At 38.8% G+C, this 15,729-nt stretch overlaps 1 protein-coding gene across 2 annotated transcripts in view; it reads right to left on the bottom strand.

The window, feature by feature from the left end:
- The window catches only part of LGR4 (leucine rich repeat containing G protein-coupled receptor 4), a 97,323-nt gene that overhangs the window by 11,635 nt on the left and 69,959 nt on the right, over positions 1–15,729 (bottom strand). The window contains exons 4-10 of one of the 2 annotated variants that reach the window (XM_060018628.2): positions 14,560–14,631; positions 6,174–6,389; positions 5,258–5,329; positions 3,303–3,371; positions 2,325–2,396; positions 2,071–2,142; positions 1,668–1,736 (exon numbers count right to left, since the gene is read on the bottom strand). In XM_060018628.2, coding sequence (XP_059874611.1) covers positions 1,668–1,736; positions 2,071–2,142; positions 2,325–2,396; positions 3,303–3,371; positions 5,258–5,329; positions 6,174–6,389; positions 14,560–14,631 — 642 coding nt within the window. The remainder of the gene's footprint in view (positions 1–1,667; positions 1,737–2,070; positions 2,143–2,324; positions 2,397–3,302; positions 3,372–5,257; positions 5,330–6,173; positions 6,390–14,559; positions 14,632–15,729) is intronic. The other variant, XM_060018629.2, reaches the window with a different exon arrangement.

Here is a 15,729-nt window from a genome sequence, read left to right on the forward strand (position 1 = left end):
AGTTCTGCAAGTTCTGTCACCCCCTCATACCCAAAACATTTGAAACCAGGATAGCATCCTGCCCCCCAAACCATGTTTCTATCTTTTCTTTCAATCAACCTGACTCAATGTTCTGAAACTTTCTTTTAATCCCTGTATGATCAGGCCACTCAAGATGGCTGTTCTCTTGCTCTCTGTATAGCCCCTGCCTGACCAGGGCCTGCTTTACCCTACTCACATGACTGACCTTCCTGCATACTTGCCCCAGACCCCAGCTAGTGATAGTTCTTATCAAAGGGTGGTGAGAGGCATGCCCCTCTGCTGGTTTCCCTGGTAACTAATTAGCCAACCTGATGTCAATTCCTATAACTGGCAATCTCCCCTTCCCCCCACCCCAGGAGCGAAGACTGCTGCCATGTCCTGCCTTCCGTGTGCCAGCGGGGTGTTGCTCCAGGACCTTGCTTCAGACATGTAAGCTCCCCCATCCATTAAACCACTGCTGTCTCTGTTGCTGACTCTGGGCTCTTTCTTCGGTCATGAAGCTGGACAAGTGCAGGTCTTATAGACCTGAGGGGTGCAGCCCAGCAATCCCCTCCCTTTCTACCTCCCCATCTGCAGTCAGTCACCAGTTCCTGTTCTTCCGTCTTCTGTAGGTCTCAGCATCTGACCCTCTCCATTTTTTCTGCTACTATGCAGATCAAGGGTGAAATGATGCAGAGAGGGGTAGAGGAATCTCAGGCCACATGGAGGAACTCCAGTGATGGATCAAAGACACAGAACTCTCATGGTTAAATGTGTTCATTTAGCCAAGTGGAGTATTCCCATGGCCCCCTCACCATTCTACCTCTAGTCTCTCTTCTTATCCTCCTCACGCCTCCTCCTCCAACATTTTCAACACCTCCAAACTGCCGTAAGAGTAGACTTTAAACTCCTTAGCTCAATGCTTCCCAACTTTTCTTACATCTTGGCACACACGAATGTTGTAACTTCTGCGGCACACTGTGGTAAGGCTCCTTGTGGCAGAGATCCTAACCACGGTCAGGCCCCACGTGGCTTCTGGAGGGCTGAGGTCATCAAGATCTTAGATGCACCTGCAGCCCATTCACAGGCCGCCCACTGAGAAGCTTTACCATAACCAAATGTTCAGTACTCAAGGTCTGTCACTTTAAAATTACAAGCCCAACAATTTTCCAGATTTCTCCATATCATTCCCCATTTGATTATAAACATGCAATTTTAGCTATATTTGATCATCTGTATGCCATACCTGAGTATATTTTCAGTATTCCCGGTTTTACTAAATCCTGCCTTTCTAAATAAAAGACCAGGTCTGGGAGACCTGACTATCCAATTTTGAAACATTTCACCTCTTCCATAAAGCCTTTTCTGATCGTCTACATCGATTGCTCCACTTCTGAACTCCTAAAGCACTGCTTCTAATTTGGTACTTACTTACTGCCTTATAGTTTCAGTGACCTTTTCAGAACTTACCTCTCACATACTAGGCTATATACTCTACCTGAGTTGACTGACTCCAAACCCTATCCATCTCTATGCGTGATATTCACAAACCAAGATTGTAGAAATCAACATTAACTCATCATCATCACCAAAAAGCACTGGCAACCTACTAGCAGGCCAGCGTGGTGTTATCTTTACACAGCCCTTCTTCAAAAGGCCACACTTACAGACTCTCCAGATGGGCAGTTCCAGTCAGATTGGGAAACCGCTGTACCATGCTTGCACCACGAATGACTCTTTAAGAAATTGGGAGATAAAAAGTAATTTAAAATAAAAATTTTCATAGATAATATTTTCATTTTATTTTTTAAACAGCTTACAATTACAGTACCACTATACCTAAAAAGATTAGTTTCATCTCTTGATTGGACCTGAAAGTGTGATAATTTTGACCAAGTGTTCACATAAATAAGAATCATCATAAATTTTCAAAATTGTCTTTTGGATTTCCACCCAAGAAAAAGAAAATAAAAGATTCTGCTGTCTGGAGCTACAATGATAAATTCTAGTTTTCCATTAAAGCAACTGTGTAAATATTCAGGTTTGTTTTTAAATTTCTATAATACTTACAAGGAATGCAGATCAGATAAATTGTGAAATGCTGAGTTCCCCACAAAAGATAGAGGATTATCATACAAATGTCTGTAAAAATAGCCAAAAAAGCAAAGTTTTCATATGTTCACAAGCACTCCAACACTAAATCTATGTTCACAAAGCTCATATATCTAACAGCCTGAATTTCCATTCTTTATCCAGATGTTTGGCATTGTACAGACATTGCTTTACATGATTACATATTAAAAGAAAATTTCAAAACTACTTACATAGTTCTTAAGAGTGGATTACCATCAAATGCTCCATCAGGAATAACAGAAATAGAATTACTGTGAAATAACCTACAAAGATAGAAGAAAAATATTTTGAAATGTTTATCCCCTTGTGAAATAAGTTAAAACCTGAATATCTACTACTCTTCAGTAGGATGTAAAATATAACTGATAACAACTACATGAAAATTTCAAAAATGTGGGGAAATTGAATTTTTAATTCCATCTCATCTTTTTCAGGACCATACCTAATTCTTTTTAAACCCACTGCTTAACCTACTACCACTGCCAGGTTCCTTATATACATTTAGCTTGCTTCATCCTCAAAGAACTTTTGACTGCATGCATCACAGGTCTTCTAACCCCAAAATCTCCCTCATTGTCACCTGCATTTAGTTTTTAAGAAATGCATCTCAGAATATTTGCTATCAACTCATGACACACGATCTCTGTTATGCCATGTGCATTCTTATCTCTGACCTTGACAAATCCAATATCTAAAATGCTCCCTCATCTCTTTCATTTATCTAAATATTTCCATTCTTTCAAGTCCAGTCAAATTCCTTCTCTTTGGTGATGTTTTTTTCCAATGACCCCAAGCCTCAGTGAGGTCTTTTTCTGGAATGATTTATTTATCCTATTCACTCAGCACTTATTTCCACCTAGAAACTGCTCTCTGTCTGTCTTATATGGTCAGCCTCCCCAGTGGGACTAAGACCACAGCTCCTATAAAGCAGAGACCATACCTTATGGCTTGCTTCACCAGAATCCAGCCCTATACAGTAATCTATGCTCAGAATTGTCCGTGCTAGCCAATATAATCCAATCTGTATGATTGTGTGTGCATGTGTGTGTGTGTGTGTGTGTACTATGATACATATAATGGAACAAAGATGTTCTAAAATCTCATTGTTGGAACATTAAATGGTGAGTTCTAGGGATATTAAGGCACAGATAGAGCAAAGCAATACTCACAGCTCTTTTAGGCTGGGAAGGGCTTTAATTGCCTGAGGAAATTCCCCCAAATTATTATAGTTCAAGTCCCTAGAAAAAAATTGGAAAAATACATAAGAACATTGAAGGATGGTCACAATTTATAAGGTATTTTGGTACAAATTTTTTTTTTTTTTTTAAATCACATCCTCTGGATGGTAATCTTTCTTTGACAACCAATCGCCAGTCCATTTAATTAAATGTACACCTTTTCTTAGATTACTGAATAGAAAAAAGAATCTTAATGCTTCTATGATGTTTTAAGTCAACAACTTTAAAAGTGCAAACAACTCTCAGAATCACATATTACGGGTGCATTAAATAAGCCAATCACCTGAATGGCAGTTCTCCATAAAATGGAATTTATTGACTATCATCTGTAAATGACAATAGCCTGAGACTGAGGTTTCTATTTTAGGTTTAGAGTGGCTTCCTGAACTTCTGGTATGAGGGCGGCTGACCTCGGCCCTAACATCAGCAGGATGACCTAAGTATGAATAAGGAGAAGGACCAGGACGGTTTCATACAACCACAGTCCTCAAGTGGGTTACAAATTGTTGAAAAAGTTCCATTAATTAGGAGAGGGAAAAGCCGTAGTGATCTGTACTTCTAAAAGTCTTAATTCTGAGTGTATTTTATTTTATTTATTTACTTTTTGGCCATGCCACAAGGCACGTGGGATCTTAGTTCCCCAACCAGGTATTGAACACTCATCCCTTGCACTGGAAGCGTGGAGTCTTAACCACTGGACAGTCAGGGAAGTCCCTCTGAGTGTATTTAAACTTTAATTTCTTTTAACCTAAAGAGAATGTTAGCATATGATCAGCGATTGATTTCAGAATGAGAGTAAATAAAATCAAAAGGCCAGCACCTTAGAGACCAATGTTGTTTTCCTTTTCTACATAGAAAAAAATGGTAAATAAAAATTTAACTGGGAAGAAGAGGTTTAATTTTAATATAATTAGAATAATATATTGGAATAATACAAGGTTTAGGATCAGAAGACCCGCCCAGTCTTTTGTTCCACTGGTATTTACATACTTAGAATAGAACTGGGTTCGGCAGTATCTTCTTCAAGAGCTTCAACTTTCAAATATCCACTGATACTTACTATCTTTTAGTGGTTTAAACAGGAAAGTGAATTAATAGAGTACTAAAAGATTTTAAGTCTTCTCATTGACTGACAGTTAACCCAAAAATTCAATTAAACAAAATATTACAAACCCTAAGCATTCCAATCAGATGTTACTCACCCATCTAACTGGGACATTCTCTGAATCATTTACTATACCACGATGGCTAATATTATATGTCTCTGAATAAAGGCAACTAGTACAAACCAAAACAACAAAAATAAAGACCCTACTCTTGATTACACACAGCTGCACTATGTCTTTTGCTCATATCATGGTACAATGGACAGTTTTGAAACAGCCAGAATTCTCTAACACTTTAACAATAGAAACAACAACAAAAGTATCCTAAGCAAAATGGAAACCTTCATCACATTTAGCATATAAAAGCAGACATGGTATTAAAACCCACTGTTAACAATTAGCAAGGCAACTGAGATGAGGGAGAAAATAAAGAAACAAAACAACTTTTCCAGTATTAATTTTATAAGGTTCAAAGTTCCAAAACTGCCTATCATACTAACAAAACCAAAGTTTTTGAAAAGGTGTACGGCTTGGCAGACTGAGCTGGTTTTACCACGTCCTTTTGTAAGAAATATCAACCTGGTGCGCCATTTTTAACCAGAAACCTAGATTCGTTTTCATGACTGTGTTATCTGAAGGCAAGACTTTAGTCATGTATTAAAGCAAATTAATCATGAGCTGAACTTAAGACCATTACTTTTTTTCCTTTTTCTGCAATGAAATGCAAAACTGCACTGTCAACTTCCCAAGTGTGATCATCCAAAATACGAATAAACTTACAAGGTCTCCAGGTTATCGAGTCCCTCGAAACAGTGTTGACCCAGGCTTTTAATTTTATTGTTATGAAGATGCCTATGGGAAAAAGCACCAAAATGACTTTTGCCTCACCCAGAAGCAACTATTATAATGTTTTACATGTCTAAATTGGTAGAGCTTAAAGGAATGGTGCAGCTAAACACTGCAACACTTGACTAATGGAAAACAAATAGCATTGGGTAGATATCTCTTGATAAACACTGCACAGACTCGGATTCACTGAACATAGGAGGCCAGTGGAAAAGGAACATATCTCTAGTGGAAGAGGGGTGCACACATGGAAGATTCTTAATTATTTATCCATATCCAAACAAAAGTTTTGATGAGCTTTTAATTATATGAAGCAAAACTTTGATGAGTTCTCCTATGGGGAGGCAGGGGAAATGTCAGCTTACATCAGTGAGAATCAGTAACAGATTTTACAAGAAATGCCACTTTATTATGTCCAAGTTTTTGAAACAACAGAAAATCACATACTCTTTGAATAGACAGTAAAAACATGAAATATCACTGAAACTCATTTTCTATGGGCATCTCCAAAAGGATTTCCGCCTCTTTTAACACTGAATGCATTGCTGGGATACAAGTAAAAGCTGTACCAGTGTTTGCTGAATGACCCACTTTCTTCTCCTGACTACAAATGGCCATTTATTTTTGAGACATTCAACTGTTACTATCGAACGTTAATTTTTATAAAATTATCTTGTTTTGTATTTTTAAAAGTCAGCACATGTAACTTTGTAAAAAAGGCAGATCCCCCAAACACCAGCTCTCCAAGAAAATACTCCGTGAGGTACTTTCATAACAATTTGTCACAAGAACTCTGCTTTTGCCCCCAAATTAACACAAATATATAGTATTAAAAGGGGTGGATACTTACAGAACCACCAGGCTGGACAGGTTAGTAAATGCAAAATCCGGGATGCTGGAGATTTTGTTGAGAGCCAAGGTCAGCGCCTGCAGGGTCGGCAGATTGCTGAGGGGATGCACTGGCACCTCTGTCAAACTGTTGTCATCCAGCCACAGATGCCGTAACTGAGTGAGCCCCTCAAAACTGTCCTCAGGCACTGCGGTGATATGGTTGGCATCTAGACGCCTGACAGAGAAAAACCACCACCTTCAATAATGGATTCTAGTGGAATGAGTCAAGGCAAGTCACACAACTCTCAGGGTTCAAAAAAAAAAAATGGAGTTCTAAAAATGACCAAAGCCACAGCATCCCTTATTTCTTTAATTTCACTAGAAGTTTTCCTAAAATCTAACAATGTTTCCAAGACCAGCATATGGAACTCAGGTGTCTCCCTTCCTTCATAACAAAGAGATGCATACAAATCTGAATCCTTGGCTAAGCACAACTGTATGGCAGAATGATATATTAAAGAAAGAAAGAAACCCTCAGAGCTCAAGTGCGAATTTTATGTTGCAGAATGTACTTATCAAAAATATAGAAAAACAACAAGAAAAAACTAAGCTGACCAAATAATCTATTTTACTTACAGTTTTATAACTAATATTTGATATTAAATTTAATTGCTATTCTGACTTGGTACCAAAGGGGAAAGAGTAAGAACATACTTACAATTTTTTTCTACAGCAACAAACCATTTCAATAGATTCTCAACAATCCTTATTACCACCAGGCAATTTAAAATATAAGTGTCAGGCTTCCCCGGTGGCGCAGTGGTTGAGAGTCCGCCTGCCGATGCAGGGGACCGGGTTCGTGCCCCGGTCTGGGAAGATCCCACATGCCACGGAGCGGCTGGGCCCGTGAGCCATGGCCACTGAGCCTGCGCGTCCGGAGCCTGTGCTCCGCAACAGGAGAGACCACAGCAGTGAGAGGCCCGCGTACGGCAAAAAAAAAAAAAAAAAAAATATATATATATATATATATATATGTATGTGTGTGTGTGTGTGTGTGTGTCACGCACTGGCAAAGCAACCCTCTCCTCTTCTCTTAGGCCTAAGTACATCTGAAAAATTAGTTTGTCAAAATTAACAGATATTAAGAAAAGGGCAAACTGTCCCTAGGAAAAAATTAAACAGCTCCTCCAATCAACATTATTGTGGCTTTAGAGTTTCTTAGATTTTCCCCAAAATTTTGGAATTAAGGACACCTTACTAATAGGATTACCCATACTTAAAAATTAAATCCCCATCTGAAAATCTGAGAAACCAAGTCCTAAATGTTAGTTTTGACACAACCAGGCGCAATTGTTGGAATAACTGCTTTTCGCCAAAATGACAAGCTAGTATTAATATGGTGAGGAACCGTATGCACCAGGCAAATCACAACTTTCTTCGCAAATACCTTGTTGATATAACTTCACTATTTAAATCCATATCTCACAGGCTTGGATCTCTTGGTGAAAATTAGGGAACACTAGAAAACAGGTGCAAGGTCAAAACGGCAGTCTTTTTTTTTTTTTTTTTAGCAGTACTTAGGCCTCTCACTGTTGTGGCCTCTCCCATTGCGGAGCACAGGCTCCGGACGCGCAGGCTCAGCGGCCATGGCTCACGGGCCCAGCCGCTCCGCGGCATGTGGGATCTTCCCGGGCCGGGATGCGAACCCGTGTCCCCTGCATTGGCAGGCGGATTCTCAACCACTGTGCCACCAGGGAAGCCCAGCAGCCCATTTTTTAAAGAAATCAACTTTGGCAGTCTTCAAGTTCAGGAAATTCTGACTTCAGAGTGCTTTTCGTGCCTCCTGTTTCCCTGTGCTGCTCCAGCTTCGTATCCTGCCATAAGTGTCTCTTTTCCCTCCATGCAAGTGCTGAGCCCCCGCTCCCAACTAACTGCCCTAGCCCCAAATGCAGTCTCCTTTCCAGAGGCAGATTGGCCGAGGTCAAAGACCCTTGGTTCCGGTAAGGATCTGATGGAAGCCTTCTGTTTGATAGTCAGGATAACTTGAAGAGCACTAAAAAGTGGAGAGCTTCAGAAACTGAGCAGCTGCCTTAAGAATCCACTTAGAAACAAACAGTTTTAGGTTTGTTTATTCCTTGTACTTTCTAGAACCTACCTAACCCTGAGAAGAGACAGGCATCCTTTATATAACAGACTGGCAAAGGACTGGCTACAGAGCTGCTTAGCAGATTTTCTTTAATGAGTAGATGGCAGTGTGTTCAAGCACACACACACATACACACATACACACGCACACGCTTCACAGCCTCAAGGAACTTCTACTTAGGAAGAGAGAGACATTTTGTTGAGGCGGAGGGAGTTAAGGACATTTATTTCACATTCACACATCTGGACATTTTCTATAAATAATGTGGAGCTGAAATATAATCATACAATTAACCATATAATGTAACTAAATCATGCAATTAAATTCTACACGTACCTAATCTATCTGCAATTCATTCAACTCGTGTAAACTGAGAATCTTGTTAGGTACAAAAGGTAAAAATGGTGAACACGACAGTAATGAGGAGACTGACCCACAATATAACTAACAGACTGAAAAATGACTGCAGAGTGCTTAAAAAGTGCTATGAAGTAAATAAACAGGGTACTGAGATCAGGATTAGCAGGGGCTGAGGGGGAGGGTAGCTTCTTACAATGTATTGGTCAGGAAAAGCATCTCTAAGAAGGTGCCATTAAACTGAGATCCAGAGCAGGTGGCAAAGGAAGCTGGGCAAGGAGTGTTTGAGGCAACGGAAACAGTGAGGGCAGAGACTCAGTAGCAGAAACCAACTGGGTGTGGTCCCAGCAACTCCCAGAAGGTCTGAGTGACTAGAACACAGGAGGAAGAGAGTGGAGGGTCCAGGGAGACACAGATGTGGATGCAAATGGGGACCAGATGACACAGAGCCCCATTAGATCAGGTGAGGATTTAGATTGTATTTTAAGCACAAATTGAAATCCCTCCCCAGTTTCTCTGTGTCACAACAGTTTAAAAGTTTAAATTGCTCATGTTATAAGAGTGAGGATAATGTTCATTCACACTGTAGAAAATAATGAGCAGTGCTCCCCACACATACACACACAACACTCCACTGACATTAAGTCCTCTCTATATGTGTTTCATTAAGATGTACATCCAGTATAAGGTAAATAAGTACTAGGGATGTAATGCACAACATGATAGATATAATTAACACTGCTGAATGTTATATATAAATGCTGTTAAGAGAATAAATCCTGAGCTCTCATCAAAAGGAAAAAAAAAATTTTTTTTCTATTTCTTTAAGTATCTGTATGAGATGATGTATTTTCACTAAATTTATTGTGGTAATTATTTCATGATGTACATAAGTCAAAAAATTATGCTGTACACCTTAAACTTATACAGCACTATATGTCAATCATTTCAATAAAACAGGAAGAAAAAAAGATGTGGCAAAAAACTATAATAAGAAAAGTTGTCTAGACTTTATTTATTTACTTATCTATCTATCTATCTATCTTGGTTGTGTCGGGTCTTCGTTGCTGCACACAGGCTTTCTCTAGTTGCAGCGAGCAGGGTCTACTCTGCGTTGTGGTGCACAGGCTTCTCATTGCAGTGTTTTCTCTTGCTGCAGAGCCCGGGCTCTAGGTGCACGGCCTTCAGTAGCTGTGGCACGTGGGCTCAGTAGTTGTGGCTCACGGGCTCTAGAGTGCAGGCTCAGTAGTTGTGGCGCACGGGCTCAGCTGCCCTGCGGCATGTGGGATCCTCCCGGACCAGGGATCGAACCCGTGTCCCCTGCGTTGGCAGGCGGACTTTTAACCACTGTGCCACCAGGGAAGTCCCTTCTAGACCTTTTTTAACATAAATCCAGTATTATATACACCATTTAGGCTCCTGCAGAATTCTGTGCTACACCCCACCAAAGAAAAGGGGTGGTCTTAACTTAGCAAGATAACCAGGTGAGTTCTGAGCTAAGATAGTAATGAAACTACCTTCTATGCAAAATAATAATACAACAAAAAGTGCACAGACACAATTTCCTCTTTTAAAAATTTCCCCAAATTGTAAAGTCAGCCATACGTAAGAGATCAAAAGGAAGAAATCTGGGGAAATGGAACCCTTAAATAAAAAGTTAATGAGAAAAAGGATTTGTGGTGACTCAAATGGTTAATCCTTACACCTCAATCCACATGTGGGTGTTGGTGGCACACCCATAAATGTAATGAGTTTGCACTTACACTGAGATCAATGTTTCACAGAGAAATGGTCTTAGAAGGCATGGCTTTGTACCAATGACCTACACTATTAAAATTCATCCTAACTAACAGACCAAAAAACAAAATCCTGTAACTGATTCTTTCAGTAGGGGCAGTAAATGGCATTAGATATCTCACAAAGTGAAGAGATTATGTGGCTTAAGTTATTTTACCATTTCAACTTCATTTGGCAAGAGATAACTATTACTTTATTTAAGTGCACTTGAGTTGTTAAACAGTTAACAATGTATTAACTAAATTCCCTTACTATTTTCGTCTTTAAAATGTGCTTCTTTTCCCTATCCTCAAAAGCCTGTTTTATATCTTACTAAGACTCACATACTTTTTTCTCTTGACGTAAGTGAAATTACAGTAACAATTTTAAATGCAGCTATTTACTGATGAATGTCTATGTTATCATAAACACTTGTTCTGTGTAATCAAAAGCTCACCCTTTTTCTCTCTACTCCTCACTTACCAATAATGTAGACATTATAGTATTATATTCTGTTACCAGTTTCAAGTTCAAAATACTTAGATTCTGTTACGGTAGAAAACCTAGGAAATTTAGTCTTTGAAATCCTTTAATAGTCAATATAAGTGTGAACAACTATAAAGAAAAAAATTCTAGTGGATCAAATTCTGACATGTCATTTTAATATCCTGCTCAGGTAACGCTTTAGCCATTTTCAAGGCTTCGTGGAAGGTTGTTAGGTTAGCTTTTTATTAATATATACAATTTACTTTCAGATTTTATAGCCATCATCACCCATTTGCATCAAACCACTTCTGATCAATTTCAAGCCCTAATGAACTTTGCTCCTTTTGAGTACTATTTCAAAACCACAAGGAAATCTTTCATGTAATTCAGGTCTGAAGATCAGATTTGCAAACTGACTCAAGTGTTGATAACACTGTTTTACACCAGGACAGAATTTCAATTGTATCCAACTTGACCACTGCACCCACTATGCTAACAAACCCATGAACATTTCCTTCTTAAATAAAACAGGCCTGGCACATAGCTCCTTATATTTCTGATACATATAAAAAAATCCCAGTGCCTTTATTAAAAAAGTAGTTTGACTCCTCTCCTTACCCCTACCTCCCTCCCATCCCAATCTGGGAGATAATTTAAACAATGCACTGTACTCAGTGAGTGATGAGCACAGTATGCTTGTTTAAAACATTATTTTAGAGGAAGATACCTATGATTTTTGTGAAAATACTTTATTTTTTTTTAACTTTTTATTTTATATGGGAGTACAGTTGATTAACACTGTTGTGTTAGTTTCAGGTATACAGCAAAGTGATCCAGTTATACATATACATGTATCTATTCTTTTTCAAATTTTTTTCCCATCTAAATGATCAAAAATACCATGTGTACTTTAGAGTACTTATGGACCACAAGTTAGAAAAAAACCTATTTGTATGTTTTCTTGGTAATTTTTCTAATGTTCAAAGATTTTAGCCTTCTCTTTTTCAGCCTTCCAACAAGACAAAATGATTGAATATTTTGATCATTAAGTCTTGGGAAATAAGAACAATTCTGTATGAAGGTTTTGAAGGAAAACAAATTCTGAAGAAGCAAAAGAAAAAGAGAACTATTTAAAGTATCTAATGACTTCAGATCCAAGGGAGGTAAGATGGCTCCTTCTGTGTACATCCGTCCAAGGTTAGAAATGGTGCAGAGGCAGCGAAATCACCTTTCTTTAAAGGAACTCATTCCAATCTATTCCCTGAAATAGTCTCTGTGGAATCCCATTCAATTAGTGATGGCAGATAATGAATCCTTATGTTCCATAACTCGGCAGTTGGTGAAATGAGCTACTTAACAAGTATCTACCTTAAAATAAACTTACATTGAAACCAGAACTTAAATGGCCAATACCCCAGATACTCCTTTTTATGATAGTAGATACATTTTAAAGTTTAACCTTTACAGCATATGCTATGCTTTATTAGTACATATTTTCATTTTCATATTACTGCCCATTAACTACCTGATTATCTAATCTAAAATCAAAGGTAATCCATAATTTACAATTTCCAGTGATGTGCTTTTGGTGCAGTTATAAATGGTTTTATATCAGCGAGTGGAAGGGACAAGCCGGTCAGTCACTTTCACCTATGTCTTCTCTAGCTCATGTGCATCTCTACAAATGCTTACCTTTACAGTTATTTCCAAGGGCAATAAAAAAAAATTTATGGGACAGATTAGTACACAAATATGTGATGTGGTTATACCCTAATTTTATAATTAAAATTATAAACACCTAAGTGTGATAACTATTACAGTTTTTCATTCAGTGATTCTCAGAACTTCTGTATCCATGAGGATGATCTGGGGAAATTTTTTAAACTACAGCTTCTTGGACCCTACCTTTAAAGAGAGAGTATCATGACTCCTAGGATGTGGCCTAGGAATCTGCATTCTAACAATATCCCCCTAGTGATTTTGTTGAGGGCGGGCCAAGTGCCACACTTTGAGAAACTAGGCCCTAGTCCCACTGTATTTAGTGTTAGGACATGAACTGAGGCAATGCACATTTGTGTTCATCACTGTAGTAGAATAAGAAACTAATGAAATTGCTTGTTTTAAAGAATACTTTTTCATTACTTTCAGACTTTCATTACTTTCATTACTTTGCCTAGTTAGGCAAATTGGGTAATCTAATAATCAAAAGAAAGAACAGATAAAACAGTCATCATTATTAATATTAATAAACAAATGTTTATTGAGCACTTACTACATGTCAGATACCATTAAAAGTGCTTTTCATGAATTAAAGTACATGGTAGGTAATAAGCAAACTACTGCACAGAGAATTTTAAATAACGTGCCCCAAACCAGCTAACAGATAACAAGTGGCAGAGTGGGGATGCAAAACCAGACAGGCCTGTTTCAGAATTCTAATTAATCTGAATTTATCTGAACTTCTTTTGAGAGCAATGTAAACATTCTGACAGATAAATATGCAAAGGGCTTCTCTTAATCTTGGCGAAAGATTACAATAACCACATGCTTCAGTTCAGTGCTTCTCAACCTTTTCTAAAACCGAGCCCCTGAAGACAGAGAAGCTGGATCTTCTAACCCAGGGATGGGGAGCCCTGACAACACTAGTCCACAACACGCAGTCTAGTCATGAACAAATATCTGTTTATTTAACATAAAAATGGTTGTTTCTTTAGAATCTTCTGTGGGTTTGCATGGTTCCTGTGATACTACTGCTGCTTACCTGATCCCCCCACTCTAGGGGGAAGCGGGGTGTGCATAGCTAAACCATGGAGGCAATGACCCCCATTCTCCAGGTTCATATACATATTAATATATACATACGTTTATATGGGAAAGAATTCAAACAAGAATAAAGTGAAGTGCTATGCGAAAAAGCTTTTGAAAATAGTGGCTAAACATGGTAAAAACCAAGAGCTGAGATCTTTTTTGTAATTTAAGTATACTTGATTTACAATGTTGTGTTAGTTTCTGGTGTACAACAAAGTGATTCAGTTTTACATATATGTGTGTGTGTGTGTGTGTGTGTGTGTGTGTGTGTGTGTGTGTGTGTATATATCATATTCTTTTCCATTATAGTTATTATAGGATACTGAACATAGTTCCCTGTGCTATACAGTAGGACCTTGCTGTTCAAGAGCTAAAATTTTGAACATTCCACATCAAACCAAACTTTCCTCAAAAAAAAACCTGAGAAAAAGACAGCACAGGCGATTAAGTCACCATCCCTGATGACTGCTCAACATCCACAGATGAGGGTCCATAACTAATTTGCTCTGATCATCATTACCACCTGAAACAGCAACCTCTCTGGCTGTTTCTTGAGCGTCATGGCACAAGACTCTGGAACTCCTGTACACACATAACTCTGATTCCAAAGAGGGTGTAATCGCCTGCTACATGCAAGCTTGTAGCTTTCTCCCAGCCTTTGAGACAGAATATTCCAATGGACATTTCAGTAACAGCAACTAGCCATCCCCATTTTTATCCCAGATGAGAGGATACATGTCTTCTTTCCCTAGGATTCCAGTTCTTTACCTATGTAGTAGCCAGAGTGTTCTCCTAATGATTCAAGAATGCAGCAAACCAAAAAGTTACTTACAAAGACTGCAGAGCACTCAGTCCTCGAATGGCTTCACTGGGTACTGTTTTCAACTGGTTGTTCTGGAGAGTTCTGGAAGGAAATTTTGGGTTAGTGAATAAGAAGCAATTATGACCATTTTTTCTTAGAAGAATTTAGAACAATTTCTTTCCAAAAACATCTTTCCAATCGCAAAAAAAAGGATCAGGAGTCAAGGTGGAAAGCACCCAAGATAAGAGAGTTGCCAGAGAGCAAGAGGCATTTGTCATAAAGCCAGAAATGAAACCTAGGCCACTGTCCCAAGCCATCTCCTAACACAGACCTGCTGGGTCATCCAGGATTGTTTCATTCTCAGGAATTAAGGCACCCTAATTAATATTCATCACCCAAGGTACCATTAGTGTTAACTGGGAGGTATAACAAGTTAACTGGGAGGTATAGCAAGCAAACCCACTAGAATCCCTAATGCCTTTTCAAATTGAAATAAGGCACAGCCCAGAAACGTGCACATTGGAGAAAGACAATTTTATCAAGAGGACAGCAGACCCTGAGCTCTTTCAGTGGCCATGTCCCCAGTGAATGCAGGGCCAGGGCAGAAATAAGCTTTAATTATCTAATAGTCTCCGACCTGGAGAATGGAGATACAGATCAGTAATGAACATGAAGTCTTTACTAGTTTTTGCCTAATGTCCTTCCTGGTCATATTAATAAAATGACTGCCTGACAAGAATCATCACCACAGAATGGAATGGAAAAGGGCCCGTCTAACTCACTGAACCAGAGAGGTCTAGTGACTTACAGATGGTCACCCAGCGGGGCAGTGGCAAGGTGGGGCCGGCAGTCAGTTTACCGGCTCCCCAATCTGCCAGTTCCTGACCGCTGCCAGGAATTTATTTCTTGATCTCTCGCAGGCTATGTAAATGACAGGCATCTCAATTCCCTTTAGCTCTAAAATGATTTTACATCTGGAGCTCTTGTAAGCCATTTTCCCTTTAGGGTCAGTTCATGCAAAGTTCTTATAGCTATAAAAGAAGTAGAAACAAAACCTTACCAGTGAAGCTTAAATATGATTTTGATTCAATGCATTAGCCACACAAAAAGCCTAACATTCAACTGTAATGCACCAGAGGTCAGAGTGCCTGTTATTTCGACGTTAACTTTTGTTATCTAGACCCAAGGTTGCCTAAATCA

The sequence above is a fragment of the Delphinus delphis genome, chromosome 8 (genome assembly GCF_949987515.2).
Source record: "Delphinus delphis chromosome 8, mDelDel1.2, whole genome shotgun sequence".
In the NCBI taxonomy this organism is placed as follows: Eukaryota; Metazoa; Chordata; class Mammalia; order Artiodactyla; family Delphinidae; genus Delphinus; species Delphinus delphis.